Raw genomic sequence first — 17410 nt, 5'->3', positions numbered from 1 at the left:
TTTCTCTTATCTGGGATCGCCTGAGAAGAGATCCATCCAGAGCGCTCACCGCCGCCCAGACTCCAGGCAGCGTGAAGGGCGAGCGGCCTCTTAAAGTCTGAGAATCTTCCTGGCCTTTTAAAACCAAAGCCTATGAAGCCATATCCAAGCATCGTCACTGAAGCTCCCAGATCCAGACTCGGGAGCATTTAAAATCTCTTGGAAGACTCCCGAGCAAGTCTCCCTATAAAAGGCCAAGTCCTGAGCAGTGGCAGGAAGCGCTGTCTCCTCGAGGCCCTGATCGCCCGAAGACGTGGATGCCCTGGACCAGGACCCAGTTTACCTTGCTCTCTCCGGCCCCAAGCCATTTCCACCGGGATACCCCCTACCTACAGTATGCCCGTGAGCTGGGACATTTCTGTCCCCCTGGCCTTGAGGACCCCAATTATGTCCTTATGGGTGGTCACAGCATTCCAGAATCCCTTCCTCCTCTGCTCAGGGCATCTCTGTCCTGTTGTTTTCGCCTCTTCTCTGAGCCCAGCACAGTCCACCGCCCGCTAGCTGAGAGAACTGCTTTCCCTACTCGTCGGCCCCACAGCTCGGGGTTCCCAGGCTGGGGCGGGGGTGGGGAGCCGCTTTGGGATGCTAAACATCAAACAAGCCAAGCCTGGGGTTTCAGGCCCCGACGCCACTAGAGCGGCTCTCCAGGGCTCTCGAGAAAGTCCTCGTGTTTACATGGCAGGGTTGGGGTGGGGTGGGGGAGAGGAGCAATGCTGAGGATGCTGTCTGCAAAATACCCCCACTGCCTGAACCATCAAGGCCTGGAGTTGGGTGAGGTAATTGTCAGGGGACAGTTTCTTGGACATTTGTCCTACAGGCTCACTGGTGAAGTTTTTCCCTCTTCTAACACCTCAGTACCAGGGGCATCTCCGGAATACTTATTTCTTTTCCTGGGAGGCCAGAATCAACTTAAGCCCGAGTTATTGAAAGCCTAAAATAAGCGAGTGCTCCTTCCAGATACTGACCCGGTAGCAGATTGTGTGGGAGTAGGCTGTCCCCAAGCCGTGGGAAGCTCTCACCTTGAACCGGGCACCTAGCTTACTAAAGAGAGGCGCCTCAGTCGGCCTCCCCAGATTGCTTCAGGAGCCGCCACAAGTCCCCTAGGCAGGAGTTGGAGGAATCAGGGAGATTGATGAGAAGAAAGGACCAAAGCCCCGTTTGTTGGGTCTCATTCCCAGCCCCATCTGATTTCACCTATTCCAGAGAGAAGTAAACAGGCTTCTAACTAAGCCGGCTGGAGAAGAATGTATTTGTTAGGTACTCCAACTAGCATAAAGATAAGACAGAGAGTGCTACAGTAGGCTCCAGTCCTTACTCCGCTAGAATGTAGGGAGGCAGGGCAGTGGGGTGCCTGCAGCTGGCGAGGCTCTGCCTGGCCCTATACTGGCCAGTGGAACTGATTGAGTTAAACTCAACCCCCATGCCCCGGCTTAGGAGCAGAACAGCAGCTGCCAACACCTGATTTCCTGGACAGTCACCGCTGCTGTCCTTGTCCTGGAATCTCAGATGCCTATCCCAACAGAAATGATTAAACTTTCCTGCTTTTGCTTTTGCAAAATATGAAGTCTGCTGAGAGGACCCTCTCCCCATGTGGACGCTCAGCAGACTCAACCAATTATCCTTTCAGAATATCAGCTATCAAGATATGAGAAGTCATATTCTAGAAGCCAGGATTAGTTTTCTGAGGAAGAAATCTACTCCTAGCTCCCATTCCTAAGGCACTGTAAAACAGAAATCCTCTGGACATCAGTGAGAAAGACTGCTGGATTCAAGTTTATACTATTAGTTTTCTAAAAACAAGATCCGGGGAGAAGGATGCAGTGGAGAACCAGGAAAAGTTGTTAGAGGCTATGACAGGGAGAAGGTGAAGAAAGGAGGGATGAAGGGAGGCGAGAAAGGAGGAAAGTAGTTGAACACCTGAGTTAAAAAATGAACAGAACACGTGCCAAAAGTCAATCAGTCACCACCACAAACCTTTGTAAGCACTGGGGGCACCCTGGGCTGGTAGGGTTCCCTATCAACAGCTTGTCTGCACAAGTTTGTCAGGGGTAACTCTTAAAAAGCAACAGTTCATCCAAGGAGTTGTAGTTTCTAGCCAGAACCACTCTTTTACCACCATTGCCCACACCTCTCACAACCTGACTCGTTTCTCCCAGCACACTATGTGATAATGGAAATAAGAAAATAGTCACAGATTGGGGGGGGGAGTTTAAGATTATCTTGGTTCTGTTTGGGGGAAAACGATAAAAAAAACCTTAGGGGTAGGAGAAGGATTCATTGCTGCAAAGATTCAGGACTTCAGATGTTGAAAGCACTGAGATGAAAGATTGAAACGCCAAGGCCCAATGTCCTACTAGAGGCATCCCTAAATTGGCCACCAAGTCCACACCACTACAAGACGAGGAGCCACTGGAAGCCAGGACTGGATGGGGAGGGGGTAGCAAGGAGGGATCTTGTTTTAGAGTGTCCAAATAAAACCCAGAACCACTTCACCCTTGGAAACAGGCACCACACAGATTCTAAGTGTGAGGAGACTGGGTGGGAGCTAGTACTATAGGTTTGGCATTCAAATGTACAGAAGCAATTCATTCACTAAAAGTGATAGCTCCTTCCAGCTTCTTTCAAATGACTGGCCTGGTCCACCATTTTAAATATTAGGTAAAATGTGTAAGACCAGCGTCTAAGGTTCTTGAAAACAGAAGGCTGACTCTTTTTTTTTAAAGTTCATTGTTTTTTCCTCTCCTCCTTTCTCCCTCTACCTCCCTCTTCTACAGAAGTAGTTTACTTTGGATTCTTTCTACCTAATAGTTCCAAGACTGCTCGGGATTTTATTTCACTGAAGTTCAAAGCTGAACAAAATCCCCTCTTTGGTGGGATAGAAACTCCAGAATTGGCTTTCTTACCTGGGTCAGAAACCCTGAGCTCAAACCCAATAATTGGGGTCCCATCAGACTTAATGGTGAGCCCCTACCCCCATCCCCAATCCATGCACAGCCAAATCAAAACCAAACAAAAAGAAAGGGTTTTAATCAGAAAAGGCATCTTTTTAATTCGTATAATTTATTAGAAGCTTCTTAGGAACTATATTTAAGCCAAATATCTACATAAGTTACAACAGAAAAAAAACTGATGCTGCAAGTACCAAACTGCCAAATAATATACACAGGTTTGTCAATGCCCTTTTAAAAAAAGTGAGGGGCTGGGTATGGGGACTGGGTTTCTTTTTACAACATAATGTACAGATTACTAAAAACTAGGCATTTAGTCCAACTTTTGACAGCATTTTACAGCTACATGTTCACATCAAACCTAAAACAATTTCTGAGGGACCAGCCTGGCCTGGACGGAACCTATAGGGCCAGAGGGCGGCCGGGGAGGGGGCACTTCCTTTGTGTCAGGTACAAGTGGGTTACGCAGAAGAATCTTTCCCCTAGCCAGCTCCTGTCTTCTTCCTTCAGGGGGAAAAATTCTGGTATTTACAAGCAAGTCCGCTTTGCTGGCAGAGTGCATCCAGAGGGAAGTTTGCCGTCTGTAGAGTCCAGGGCCATGGTAGCATAGAGCAGGCTCCAAAACTGTGCCGTGCCCAAGCTTGGGAACCCCTCTGAACCACCAGAAAGACTTCTCGTGTTTGTTCTATGCCCTTCTCTGTTTAAAAAAAATCCGTAAGGGGTCGTGTTTGCTTGGCTGTTTCTATTTTCTTTTTAGGTTAAAAAATAATCCACAAGTTTTAGGTAGGAAAGAGAAAAGGAAGGAGGGAAGATGGAGGAAGAATGAAGAAAGAGTAGGAGAGGAGAAAGAGGGAAAGAAGAAAAGGAAGAGGAAGGAGGAGAAGACGAAGGAGAAGGAAGAAGATGAAGAGAAGAAAGAAGAAGAAGAAGAAGAAGAAGAAGAAGAAGAAGAAGAAGAAGAAGAAGAAGAAGAAAAGAAAAAGGAGAAGAAAAAGAAAAAAAGGAGAAGAAGAAGGCGTCCAGCAGTTTGGTCTTTGTGTACTTTTTCCTTGGTCTAAACACAAACAGGTTTTTAAGAAAAGTCGAAGCACGTGGAGCAGTGGGCGAAAAGTGGTCTTTGCGGGCAGAGGTGAAGCTGTGAGGCCGCGCGGGGCTTTGGCGGGTCCCACGTCTCACCAGGTCCGACCGTAAAGCAAGGTAGAGCAGGACATGGCGCCATAGTCCGAGCCCGAGGAGTTCAGATGGGATAGGCTGGAGACCTGGCCCTGCAACGCTGCGGGGCTGGCTGCATGGTGCGCCAGGTCCGGGGACTGGCCTGCGCTGCCCGGCTGGTGGCCCGGGTGTGCGCCTAGACCCGCGCCACCGCTGCCCACCGAGATGGCCGCGGCAGCCGCCTGAGCCGCCTGCGCCTGCTGCTGAGCTTGCTGCTGCGCGTGGCCTTGTAGGCTGGCGGTGCCCGGCGCAGAGGCTCCCGCTTGGCAGGGTTTGCCGTCTTTGACTAGGACCGGCACGGCTACCCGGCGCGGCGACTGCTGCTGAGCTTGCTGCTGCTGTGGGCAACCCGCGCCCCCTCCGCCTCCGCCGCCGCCGCCGCTGTCCTGCTGCAGTTGCTGCTGCGCCGCCTTGTCCTTGGCCTGGCGCTTCATCTTGTAGCGATGGTTCTGGAACCAGATCTTGACCTGCGTGGGTGTCAGGTGGATCATGCTGGCCAGGTGCTCGCGCTCTGGAGCCGACAGGTACTTCTGTTGCTTGAAGCGTCGCTCGAGCTCGTACACCTGCGCCTGGGAGAAGAGCACCCGGCGCTTCCGGCGGGGCGCACTAGGCAGCGGGGCCATGTTCTTGCTCACGTCCCCCAGCGAGCCCAGGCCGCCCATGCCGCTCATATTCATGCCGCTCGCTGGACCCATGAAGCGGGAGACTGTAAGCGACAAACGCACAGCGTCGGCTGGAGCCGGGTCCGGGCCAAGCCAGCTTTCCTTGCCCTTGGCCCGCCGGCCCCAACCTTCGATGGCATCCTCACCTTGGCCCATCTAGCTGAGAGCGGCTAGTGCCTTCCCCGGGCCGTGCCGTCGAAGAGTTTAAGGGTTTCAAACCTAACTGCTCTTTATCCGTATTAGTGTCTCTTTAGAACCAGAATGTATAGTGGGGAGGAAGGTTGCTTTTGCTCCTTTCGTGCCCAAGCCGGGTGGGAAGCCCCGGATGGGGCGCGCAGAGAGCTGGGGACGGGCGGCTGACCCCAACTTCAGGGGGTAGCAAAAGAGAGATTTCCCTTTCTAAAGCCCCAGCTTCCAGACGCTTGGCCTCTTGCCTTCCCTCGAGAGAGCTCTAGGTGAGGACACCTGCTCAGCCCATTTAGAGCCTCCTCCAGAGCTGTGCGCCCTCCCAACCCGCCCAGAGACTTCTAGAAAGCTAGGTGACCCGGCTGGCGCTGGGATGCATCCCAGTAGGGCAGCCTCTCTCCTGGCCGGGCCTGCTTTCCTCCAACTCCGCTGACCCGAGCACTCAGCTCAGGGTGGGCCTCCCAGGGCACCCTGAATTCTTCGGCGCCAAGTCAATAGTTGGCACTTGCTGTTGCTGAGTGCCAGCACCTATCCACAGGACCCCAGCTCTACTAGGAACCTCTTTTGAAACCCTAGCCCAGCGAGGGGAAGAAGGTCCAGCTCCCGCACCCCACTCCTAGACGATGCTGCCCAGCTACCCACCCCATGCCTAGCGTAACCGGCGGCGAGCGCCGCACCTCGCGGGCCGCAGTGACCGCGCCTCCTGTGCTCAGCCCGCGGCCCCGCGGCGGGGCGGCCTCACTTACTGGCCGGGAAGCGCGGGTCTGGGTTGGCGCCGTACCATCCGGGGCCCGAAGCGCTGTTCCGCATGGTGTCCTGGTAAGGAGGCAGCTCGCTCATGTTGCCCAGGTTGCCGTTGCAGTAGCCCCCAACAGCGGAGTGCGAGAGCTGGGGCACCCCCGCCGCCGTCATGTGGTAGGCGGCGGTGACGGCACCGTGGTGCCCCACGGCGTGCTGCTGCATGGCCGCAGCCGTTGGGGCCGCCTGGCCCTGTCTGTAAGCTGCGAGCGGAGCCCCGAGGCCGCCGCCCTCCATGCCCACTTTCTTGTAGCTTTCCTCCAGGGGACTCAAGATGTCAGACACTGAGAACGGAGTCGTGTGCTTTGGACTCATCGACATGATTCGGCGTCGGCTGGAGGAGGAAGGAAGAGGAGGAAAAAAAAAAGGGAGAGGGGGAAGGCGAAGCCTCGCTACTTTTTTTTTCTCCCTTTGCCAAATATTCTGGTGTTACCTTAACGCCGATCTTGTTGGATGTACACGTAACGGAGTGGACCGAGTCCGCCTTAATTGGCTTGAGTGGAGGCTCGGGGGCTGCCTCGCGTTTGTTTTAGCCCGGCGCCAGGTTTTAGGCAGCCACCAGAGGCGGGGCATAAGCGCTAAAGCAACAAGACAATAGAAGCCTACATCTTGCCCGAGATAATTAGCTTACATGCTGATGACAAGGTAAACACCTTTAAGCTTCACTTGTCAGGATTTTTAGGTCTCAAAGAGAGAAAGGAGAGAGAGAGAGAGAGAGAGAGAGAGAGAGAGAGAGAGAGAGAGAGAGAGAGACCCAAAGCATTACTTCCCCCCTCCCTTGGACACCCCCACCCCCATTTTTGTGGGGTGCCTGTGGCGCGCGAGGAAAAGGCGGGGGAGGGAAAGGAGGAGGGAACCGAGAGCGGGAGGGCCAGAGGTGGGGTAGAGAGTAACCTAAGAGGAGGGATGGAAAGGAAGAAGGAAGGTGACTGCTGCTGCTTTGCAACCAACTTGAGGAGTTACAAAGTGGAACCCGTGGTCCAATTCGGTCGGGGTTCCCGGGTCAGGGGCTGGTCTTTGGGGAGAGGAGGCTGAGGTACGGGGAGCGGGGTTTCACCTGAGCCTGATGGGGCTGCTCCTCCCTCCCGCTGCAGCCTCCCAGCCCCGCGCCTTCCCACCGCCTCCGGACCACATCGGGCTTCGCGGCGCTGAGCCCCAGTCACCACCAAAAGAGTGTGCGAGTCTGGGGGGAGGGGGGGATGAACCCGGGGGCTGCACTGTTGGTCTATGAGTCTGTCAGTCTGTCCGCCTCTTCTGCCGCTGTCAGAGGGACACCTCTGCTCCCCGCCCCCTTTCCCCTTACCGAGAGAATCCCAGCGGGCGGAGGGGGAGCTGAGTAAGGGAACGACTGCCTCCGGGAGGCTGTCACCGATCCCCGCGCCCCCCCCCCCCCGCACCAAGCTCCTGGCTTCTTAGCGGACCAGCCCCCCAGCCCACCCCACCCCACCGCTCCCTTTCTCCACCCCTTTTGCCGGCCCAGGCAAGAACACCGCTGGCCTTCTGAGCTGGGAGGACAAGGGTGCTGGGATTAACGTGAGAGTCCGCCACTGAAGTTGTCCCATCTCGAACAAACCTGGTTCCCCTGACCCTTGCCCATGGCCTGGATACTCCGGCTTCGGAGGCTGGTGCTGACTTTTCGAGACCATCACTGTCCCAGCACTCCAGCCCAGATCTCCGCTGCGTTCCCTTCTGATGCTTCAGGGAGAGCCCGGGCAGGGAGCCGAGCGAGCGCCCGCGGGTCCGTTGTAGAGTGGAACCGAGTCTGAACCCGGGTGGAACTCACTGTCCGGGAGGAGGCGAATATCTCGACTCCCGCATCCCAGCGGGCGGGAGGCTGGGCTGAGGCTCGCCTCCTCCCGGAGCTCAGCCATGCAAAAGTGCACTCGCTTCCCCGGGAATAACCAAATATCTTTGTCTAAAGTGGCGGCGTAAATGGCCGGTCGCTTTGTGGCCACGCTGGATATTAGTAGATGAGGATCATTCTGCTTCAATTGGGCGCCTCTCATCCGGCTAGCAAGAAACTGCTTAGGAGGAAGTGGGTTTCCTGTCTGAGCGTTCCCAGGCTTCAAGTGTGAGCCCCGCGCCTTGAGGGTCCTTGGGCGCCTGGCAAGGGGGAGCTGTGGGCTGTACTCCCTAGCGGGGCCGGGGGCGTCAGCCTCATTGCTGTTACCAGGCCCGGATCAACAGCTGAGTGGGCTACCCAGCCAAGCCCTGCGTGACACGGATTTGGAAACCACCTCCGATTTTTCTCCTTGGAAATTAAGCGTTTTCGTTGTTGTTTGTTTTTGTTTTTGCTTTGCTTGTCTGTTGCTTGAGCTTCCTTGGCGTGCTGGAGGCTGGGAGGGCGGAGCGCTTCTTGGCCCGGCAGGTGCCTCCTAGACACTTCGGCGGCCAGTCAAGGAGGCTTCTTGATTTTGGTTTTTGTTTTCACATTTTCTTTCCCCTCCTTGTAGTGAGGGAGTTCCCGATAATGAAGAAGCAGTTTTGAACTACTTAATTCAGCGTAGGCTCCTTTCCATTAATAGCAATTATAGTATGGAAAGTTGTTTTATTTGCTTTTTAAGATCTCAACCCTCTCCTTGAAGAGAGCTCTCTAGTCCCTCAGCACAAAGCCAACGACTCTACTAACATTAGCTTTCCTCACCACCTACCTCCGTCACGAAGGTTCTGAGCACCCGCGGGCCTCCCATCTGGGCCGGCATTTTTCCGCGAGGCCCCCACGGTGGCTTTGGAGCAGGCAACCCTGACTTTAAGCGGGCAGGTGCTCTGTGTCTTGTGTAGCTAAAGGCAAGTGGAAAGCTGAGCTCTGGGCTCTCCTTTCTCAGGGACTTCTCTGGGGGGCGCTCTCAAGATGAGCTCAGACCCCATCAACAGCACTTTGGTCTAAGGTGTCTAGAGTGCAGGGAGGGGAGGCTACGCCCGGATCAAGTGAACCGCGGGAGAAAAACAGACCTTGTCTGAAGACATGACCCAGCCGTGCCCGTGTTAGGAAAGGGATCTTAGGAGAAAGTCATTGGCCGCCTGTCTCCCTTTATCTCCCGTATTTTTATAATTGTTGCTAGTCATAAGAAGCACCAAGTGTAGTGTCTCTTTCCGTTTCAATGCCACTTACCGAAGGAGACCATTCTCAAAAGGTTATTTTTATTTATTTATTTTTTTTAGAGTTAAGCTGAATCAGGCGCATCAAAACACGCCCAAAGCTTTGAGGGAAAAAAAAAAATGAAGCGCGCTGCCAAGGTCGATGTTTCAGTTTCTGCAGGTATCATCAAATCTCTTGCCTTTTTAGGGGCCTGGCGGACTGGAGTGAACGGTTTGTTTCCCTCTCCCACAGTCCCGAGGTCACACAGCCTAGGCCTTCAGGAACACCAGCAGGTGGCCAGTTTGGGAAAGTGTGAAGAGCTTGGTTTTAGCTCCACCACCACTGGGGACCCCATTTCCCACTAGACAGCAAGGGGTGGGAGTGCTGAGCTCCGAGTTGGAGGGGTGAAGAGGGGGTCTGACAGCGGCTCTGGCTTTACCCTTGGGGGGAGGGGAACTGGGCTGAGCTCCAACCTTCCCAAGCTTGCACCGCCAGTGTGTGTGTGTGTGTGTGTGTGTGTGTGTGTGTGTGTGTGTGTGTGAGGGGGTGGGTGGGTGGGTAGATGAGGTGGGGTTCTGCAGTATCCTGTGGCCCAAACCTCACGATCCTGGTCTCTTCCTAAACACCCACCTTTCTGCACTATTTTCCCTAAGCACTGGTGCCGAGAAGAGCAAAACTGAATACACAGGAGCCTCACGGCACAAAAAGGCCCTGTATTTATTTCTGAGCTCATCTCTGCAACGGCCTTGGGAGCCTCTCCCTCAAGTCCCAACATCTCTTTCTGAGGAAAATGCATACTGCCTCTCTGACTCATCTTGAATAGGGCCCATGAGAGTTAAAGTAGAGGGTTTCCCCCTGTAGCTGTGGATTAATAGCCACAGATCTAGTCTTCTTCCCGTGGCCTCTTCTGCACTGCAACTGATGTGCTGTCAGTGGACTGGGCCCAGTGACTGGTAGGGCATAGCCCAGCCCTCATGAAGCTTTCCCTGGTTCAGCCTCAAAGGATCACGTTAATCCCACTGGTTAGAAATCAAAGAGCTGCAGAGGGAAACTCCCTTCTTTTCCTCCACTGTCTGGAGACCTGGAAGGAGTGCTCACTGGGGGAAGTTACATGAAATTCTCAATTTCTGGAGCTTGGCAAGCTAGGAAATAAGGGAGCCGATTCCCTAAACTAGAACCACAGACACCTAGGTATTCCTCAGCTTGCTTGTTTCTAACTCACGAAGCCCTTCACATCTCCCTAGGGCACTAAGTGTGTTTCTTCTAACATCATACAGTCCCAGGTCTCATTGCCATTGATGATTTATTTCACAGCTTCTCGTCAAACCCATGCTATATCAGATGCTAGGTGGGCTAAGTCAGAATATTCAGCTTCCAAAGACAGTCTAGATACGCCCCTCCCCCACCTGACATTTCCATATTAGCACTAAAGCATTCCAGGGATGAACAGCCACTCTGTAACAGACCCTAAGAAAGAGGGGGTCCCAGTAAAGTTTCGTTCCCTGGTTTAGTTATCATTTCTCTTGCCTTCCAGAGCAGAAGGAGCCCTTGAGTACAGCTCAGAAACCTGGGAGTTTGTGACCTAGTTTTAGCACTTTCAGGATGTGTGATGGAGCAAATCCCTTCACACACACACACACACACACACACACACACACACACACACACACGAGAGAGAGAGAGAGAGAGAGAGAGAGAGAGAGAGAGAGAGAGAGAGAGAGAGAAAGGGCAGAAGCCTGCCTCATATAACTCCCTGCTTTGCTGTGTCAGCAACTTAGGTCGTCCATGATGAGGTGCTGCGACAGTCTGATCATCTTTAAAGTCCTTAGCACACAGAAATTATTTTGATTTAGTGTTTTGGACTAAAAAAAAAAAAACTTGGGGACCAAGCCTCCGATGCTTTGTAAAAAGAAGTAACATTCAATATTCTGATGCCCACTGCAGGTGTAAGGTCTCTGCTGGGCTGTGCTGGCTTGAACTGGGCTGAGCTGGCCTGTGCTCAAGGGGCGAAGGGCCTGGGGGATGTCTCACAGGATAAGAGCACTTGCAGAGGACCTGGATTCTATTGTCAGCACTCACATTATGGCTCGTAACCTTCTGTCATTCCCGTTCCAAGGGATCTGTGGTCATTTTCTGGCCTCTGCAGGCACCAGGTGTGTGCATACACACACGCAGGAAACACATACAATTTTTTTTTTGAGTGTGGTGGAGGCGAGCTGGCCCAGGAACAACAGAAACGGGGATGGGGGTGGGTGGCGGTCACTACTGTCCAACCCAGAGATCCAAGGAGCACCTTCCAAATATGACATCTGTCGTCTGGTCTCTGAAAAGTTAACCAGGATCTTTCCTATGCTTTCTCTAGCTTTGAAAGCTTTCTTGGGGTTCTCACTAGGTAAGGTGATAGTCTGGGCAACTTTGGAGTATTCCGAAGAGATCCCTCCGCTGCCCAGCTTGATTTTCTAGAACCATTGAGATATTTTTCTTAAGTCATGACTTGTGGGGATAGACGGTGGGAAGGGGAAGGTCATCATGGAGGCTGCTGCACCTTCCTCTCCTGTGAGAAGGGAGCCCCTCTTACGAAGACAAGGTTCTGCCAGAAGAGCACCTCAGTTTCAGATGGGGAAAGAGGGGCTCTTCCCTCTGGTCAAACCCTCTTAGGGGTTATGGTCTTGAAATCTTAGCCCAAGTTGTAACCAAAACCTTCACTCTCTCCAAAATTCCAGGGACGCCCCCTGGCGGGACAGGGTTTGAAGCAGGATTTGGTTACAAAGCCAAGAGAACCGAGCATTAAATCGTCCTTTGAAAAGAGGGGACACCAGACGTGGCAGACCGGATGCTCACTTAATACAGCTAGCAGGCAGCACCAGGACACTCTAGGCTTGCAGAGAGCTGCCCTCCTCTCTGTACTCAGTTTTTTTCTGAGTGGACAGTGGGAATGGGAACGTCAGTCAGTGAGCACTTCTCTGAAGAATGCTTCAAACACTACAGTCCTCAGACCTACCCGCTGAGCTGTAGGAAGAAAAGCTCTGGGAAGGGGAAATAGATAAGATCTCCCGAGTAAATTGGGAGAGGGAGGGGAGAGAGTTGAAGGCTGGGGAGCGGGGAGAATGTGAGGGAAGGAATGGTTGAGTTGGGGGAGGGAGAGAGAGAGGGAGAGCAAGAAAAGAGATTATCATGATAGAGGGAACCATTATAGGGTTAGGGAGAAATCTGGTGCTAGGGAAACTCCCAGGAATCCACAAGGATGACCTCAGCTAAGACTCCTAGCAATAGTGGAGAGGGTGTCTGAACTGGCCTTCCCCTGTAATCAGTTTGGTGACTACCCTAATTGTCATCATAGACCCTTCATCCAGTAAGTGATGAAAACAGATGCAGAAATCCACAGCCAAGCACTGGGCTGAGCTCCTGGAGTTCAGTCGAAGAGAGGGAGGAGAGATTGTATGAGCAAAGTGGTCAAGATCATGATGGGGAAACCCACAGAGGCAACTGGCCCGAGCTAATGGGAGCTCATTGGCTCTGGACTGACAGCTGGGGAACCTGCATAGGAACTAACTAGGCCCTCTGAATGTGGGTGACAGTTCTGTGGCTTGGGCAGTCTCTGGGGCCACTGGTAGAGGGACCGAGATTTATCCCCAGTGCATGAACTGGTATTTGGAGCCCATTCTCTTTGGAGAAACACCTTGTTCAGCCTAGTTACAAGGAGGAGAGTCTTGCTTCAACTTGATATTCCAGATTTTGTAGACTCCCCATGGGAGGTCTTACCCTTTCTGAGCAGTGGGGCTTGGGTGTGGGGAAGGTGGAAGGGGAGCAGGGAGAGGGGAGGGAGGGGGAACTGTGGTTGGTATGCAAAATGAAAAAAAGTTTAAATGAAAAATGTAAAAGAATACTTTAGAGGCAGTGAATGCTACAAAGGTTCTTAGAAGGGCGCAGTGGCTTTGCCCAGGACCTGGTCACCTTCATTTAGCTTTTACGCTGAGTATTCTATTTCTATTATTTGGTGCCCGCGTTGGAATGGTGGACCTCTTGCATGCTAGTAGAGCGCTTTGCACCTGAGCTCCGTTTTCAGCACCTCTCATGCAGCTTTAGGTGATCGAAGCTCCTTCTTTCTGCCTTCTATCACCTATCATATTTTTGTTGCCTATAGTATGTTTGCATTTTTTCCTACGAAGTTGCTTCAAGTCCTGTGAAAGCGCAGTTCTCGTTTCCAGCGTCTTTTTCTTCTATGACCTTTGCCTTTTCTTTTCTCGCTCCTCCTCTCCATCACTTGTCCCCAGGAAAAGTTTCTGATGGCTAGGGTAATGTCCCAGGCAGCTTTGATAATCTCCGCCTGAAGTTCTGATTCCTCTCGCTCGCAGGCCGAGGCGATCCGCGGCGCCCTCTACTGGTCATGAGTAGAAGTGCGACTCTACAATGTCGAGGGGGAACGCTCTGCTACTAATTGGGTAAACCTGGTAAGTTGGAAGAGACTGGTAGTGGTTAACCGGCCAGGAATTCTCTCAGCTTAACTATTCATCATACTACTCACTCGTTCAACATGTCAGGATTTTCATAGGTCTCCTCATAGTTTGTGGATGACTTAGAATTACTATGGCACCTACTTGAAAGAGCCCTTGTATAAATTAGGACTGTAGCAGTCACAGCAATATCTAAACTCAACTAATTAGACTTTAACTTGTAATTGTGTTACAGGAATTGAATTCGCTCTTCAAGTCCGAGGGCAAGTGGACATGCGTTTGGTGGTAAAGTGGTTTTTCCTTTCTGCACTTCTAAAGCCTGGAGAGGTACTTGCTGGGTGGCCTGACAGTCGGGGTTCTGCTCTGTGTCCAGGAAGTAATAGAAAAACTTCCAAAGTTCTGGCGTTCAGAAGCTTTCTGGAACTATCTTCACTGAAGACCCAGACCACCTGTCCAGGGGTGGCATTACACACACAGACCTGTCCACTGGCTAATCCCATGGACTAACTGATTCAGCTAAGGAAATTATAAGATAGTATGTTATACAGGCTGAAACTCAGTTCCTACTGCTTGTGTTTAACCAGTTAACATTGAAAACCAGGAGCAAGAAGTAACACAGAAATACCTTTAAAGGAGGGGGGCAGTTGGTGTAGGAAAAGAACACCTTTTATGTGGACAGATTAGAGAATGTGACAGTCGTGGCTAAAGAATTAATGAAAAAACTACTACTTTGCACTGGGGCAATAGTAAAATTCTTTGGGGGTCAGACCTACCAAGCAAGGCCTCTAGGATATAAACATACAAAGCCACTGGAGAAACTTTTGCTTAGAGAGCTCTGTGCTGGGCTCGAAAAGGGCCCTCCAGGAAAATGGTTCCCTAGTTTGAGGCACCGGTGAATGCGCTCAGAGGTCATTGCAGCTGTGGGAAAGGGGCCTGGTTTCTTCTCAAGTTGGTGATGGAACTCAGCAGCATTTGCAAGCATAATGAATGCGAGGGTCTCAAGACCACAGAGGCTGGCCCCTGTTCCAGAGGGGGAGAGGCTGCTGAGGCCAGATAATGTGTGCAGGCAGCTCCCTGGGGTGGGGTTGGGAGTGATCCCTAAGTTGTGATGGAACCTCCATGTCAGAGAAGCCAGGGCTGTGCACATTAGGGCAGCTGGAGGCATTGCGGAGAACTGCTCCCAAAGAGGATACACGCAGGCTGCAAACCACAAGGCATATGGCTGGGTCTGCCTAACCCTACTGGAACTTACATGATGCTACTAGCCCATATGTCTTTTATTCCTATGCCTGCATTTCTCCCTTTTGGAAGGAAATGTTTACTCTGTGCCTTTGTGGATTGAAAGTATGTCACTTAATAGAAACATTTTACAGGCGCTTACAACTAAGGATTTACTTTGAACCTATGTAGAGACTTTGGTGTTTCAAAGTCACCACTCCATCATAGCTCCCTTCTTTTGTCTCTTGACATTTCAGAATCCAATGTTGAACTCCTGTCGTGTATATTTATCCCCACGGCTCATAAATCATCACCTATGCCTGAAAGTTCTGAAATTCATACTTCTAACCAACCTCTCTCTCATACTTCTAAATTACTTTCTAGTCTGCTTTGTCTTGTGTATGCCCATTACGCTTGTCACATTCCAGTATAAACTTATGGCGGCTGTCTCATGATTTTTTTTTTGTTTCTGCTCTTAATGTAGTAACATCATGAGTATATCCCTGTAGTCTCGCTGCAACTACCTGACTCCTCCAATAAATTCTCCTAATAGTCAGTTTAGGCCACTGTAGCTAAAGGTCAGACTGGGTGACTTACACAATTGAAATGCTTTTTAAAGATTTATTTATTATTGCATATGTATGAGTGTTTTGCTTGCATGTCTATATGTGCACACATGTGTGCAGTGACCAATGAGGAAGCAGTCATGTCCTCTAGAACTGGAGTTATGTGTGATTGATTGTGTATTGTTATGTGTGTTCCAGGGACCTAGTTTGTGTCCTCTACAGCAGCAGCAAACGCTCTTACCCGCTATGCCATCTTTTCCACCTCAGAATCTCATTTTATTTTTTTATTGTTCTGGAGGTGGAAGGTCCTGGATGAAGGTTCAGCAGAATTCATTTTCTATTGTGTACTCCCTAGAGTTTGTAGATAACCACCTTCTCCACAGTGAAGGAAGAGATACAATTAGATTTTTTGAGGTTTATTTATCTTTATTTTATGCCTATGAGTGTTCTGTCTGTATGAAAGTCTGTCTGTATACCAAACGCCTATGTTTCCTATGGAGAATAGAAGAGGGTATCAAATCCCCTGGAACTGGAGTTACAGATGGGTGTGAGCTGTTATGTGGGTCCTGGGAACAGAATCCAGGTCCACTAGCAGAATGGGTCATGCTCTTAATGGGTGAGCCATTGCTACAGCTCTGAGAGACATATATAACACCACGTCTTTATTTTGATAGGGTTCCATGCTTATGACTTGATTTCATTTTGCCTCCTGCTGCAATTTGAAAGTATCCCTTCTAAAATCCAGATATCATCGGATTAAGAGAAGGTGCCTTTAAGAGCCTATGCGGCTATGATGGCTTCTTCCTGCTTGCTTAATGGGTTTTAGCCTCTCATAAAACAGACTTCATGGGTCACCTGGCAGCTTGTCCCTGCTCTCTTCTGCCACGTTAGTCCCCAGCATTCTTCTCTTCCAGAGGATGCAGAAAGAAGGTCTCCATCAGATTCGGCCAGTTTGATCTTAGACTTTATGTCTCCCCTAGAACTGAGAGAAATAATTTGTTAGCACATAGATTAATGCACTCCCTAAAGGTCTTATTTCTAAATACAGTAGCTTCAGGTTAGGACTTCAGCATACACATTTTAGTGGTACACAGCTCAGCTCACAGCAGCTCCCTAGGCAGACAGTCCTCCTCCTCTTCATTCTATGTCTCCATGTCTCCTAAATCCAGCCCCAGTTATTCATAAGTAGTTCTCTCCTCCCACTCTCTCGGCCATGGCCACACGACCCTGGCTGCCTCATTGTTGGCTCTAGCCACCGGGCTAACCTAGATTTACTCTAGCTTACCCCACGACCCTATCCACAGTCCGCAGTACAATCTATGCCCTCAAACAAAACCCCTACTTCCTTCTTACCTGTTTCCAACCTGTTCTGCAGCAAAGCAAAGCTGTTCACATTTTGTCCCATTCTGTACAGTTCTACTGGGATATATTGATGCACATTAAGCTGCCCAAACCTTCTGTATAAAAGTTAGTTAAATTCTGACTTTTGTGTATATTTATGAAAATATGACCACAAGTAAGATAATGACTATAATTACTAATACCCAGAACTCTGTATGCCCCCTCATAATTCCCATAACCTGTTCTTCTGCATACACATCCCTAACACTGGGTGATTAATGCTGTGCCCTTGGTCACTGTATATTACAGCTTTTTAGACTTTTCCATAAATTAAATCAAACCAACTATTTTGTCTTTTATTCACTTCTTATAATTATTGAGGCTCAACAATATTTTTGTATTCCAATTTTGATGCTTAAAGGGCTTTTCTTTTTCGGTTTTTTTTATGAATTCCATACCAGTTTATATTTAAATTTTATTTTATGTATGTGGGTGTTTTGCCTGTATGTTTGTCTGTGTACCTTGTGCATGCTAATTGCATGCAGACGCCAGAAGAGAGTGTCAGGTGTCTTGGAACTGGAGTTTCAGATAGTTGTGAATTGCCATATGAATGCTGAAAGCTGAACCTGGGTCCTCCAGAAGAGAAGCTAGTACTTGTAACTGTTGAGCCATCTCTCCAGGGCCAGCATTCCAGTTTTAGAGCTATAACCAGAATGTGTTTGTTCATTTCCGAGTGGGAGGTAAGGTAATCACCTGAGATGATAGTAGTTTTCTGTGGCTGCTGTAAGAAATTACAGCCGACTCGAAGTGTTAGAACGGAATTCACCTTCTCCCAGTTCCGGGAGCCAGAAGACTGAAGAGACTGTGTCAGCAGGTGTTGTGGCGTTTGTTTGCTTGGCTGGGCCTT

At 50.6% G+C, this 17410-nt stretch overlaps 1 protein-coding gene and 1 long non-coding RNA gene across 7 annotated transcripts in view; one reads left to right on the top strand and one right to left on the bottom strand.

Moving 5' to 3' along the window:
* Positions 1 to 3062: 3062 nt before the first annotated feature.
* On the bottom strand, positions 3063 to 8613 carry Nkx2-1 (NK2 homeobox 1). 4 transcript variants are annotated; one of them, XM_085697615.2, is made up of 4 exons: positions 7419 to 8613; positions 6279 to 6423; positions 5794 to 6179; positions 3063 to 4905 (listed from the first exon to the last, which is right to left on the bottom strand). In XM_085697615.2, the coding sequence occupies exons 1-4, from the start codon at positions 7489 to 7491 to the stop codon at positions 4160 to 4162; spliced, it is 1350 nt and encodes a 449-aa protein (XP_085553741.1). In that variant the 5' UTR covers positions 7492 to 8613; the 3' UTR covers positions 3063 to 4159. The 4 variants fall into 4 exon arrangements, with proteins under 4 accessions (XP_085553741.1, XP_085553740.1, XP_085553742.1 ...); XM_085697614.2 differs by lacking the exon at positions 6279 to 6423 and having other exon boundaries at positions 7419 to 8611; XM_085697616.2 differs by lacking the exons at positions 6279 to 6423; positions 7419 to 8613 and adding an exon at positions 6903 to 7203.
* Positions 6368 to 17410, top strand: part of LOC146892406 (uncharacterized) — a 35687-nt gene continuing 24644 nt past the window's right edge. For 2 of the 3 annotated variants that reach the window (XR_015739246.1, XR_015739245.1), the window contains exons 1-3: positions 6368 to 6490; positions 13280 to 13375; positions 13614 to 13663. This is a non-coding gene — a long non-coding RNA (uncharacterized LOC146892406). Of the gene's footprint in view, positions 6491 to 13279; positions 13376 to 13613; positions 13706 to 17410 lie in introns of all 3 variants that reach the window. The other variant, XR_015739244.1, reaches the window with a different exon arrangement.

Source organism: Myodes glareolus, chromosome 11, assembly GCF_982192425.1.
Source record: "Myodes glareolus chromosome 11, mMyoGla1.1, whole genome shotgun sequence".
NCBI lineage: Eukaryota > Metazoa > Chordata > Mammalia > Rodentia > Cricetidae > Myodes > Myodes glareolus.
The sequence above is the reverse complement of the archived record's forward strand: the minus strand, read 5'-3'. Positions and strand labels throughout refer to the sequence as shown.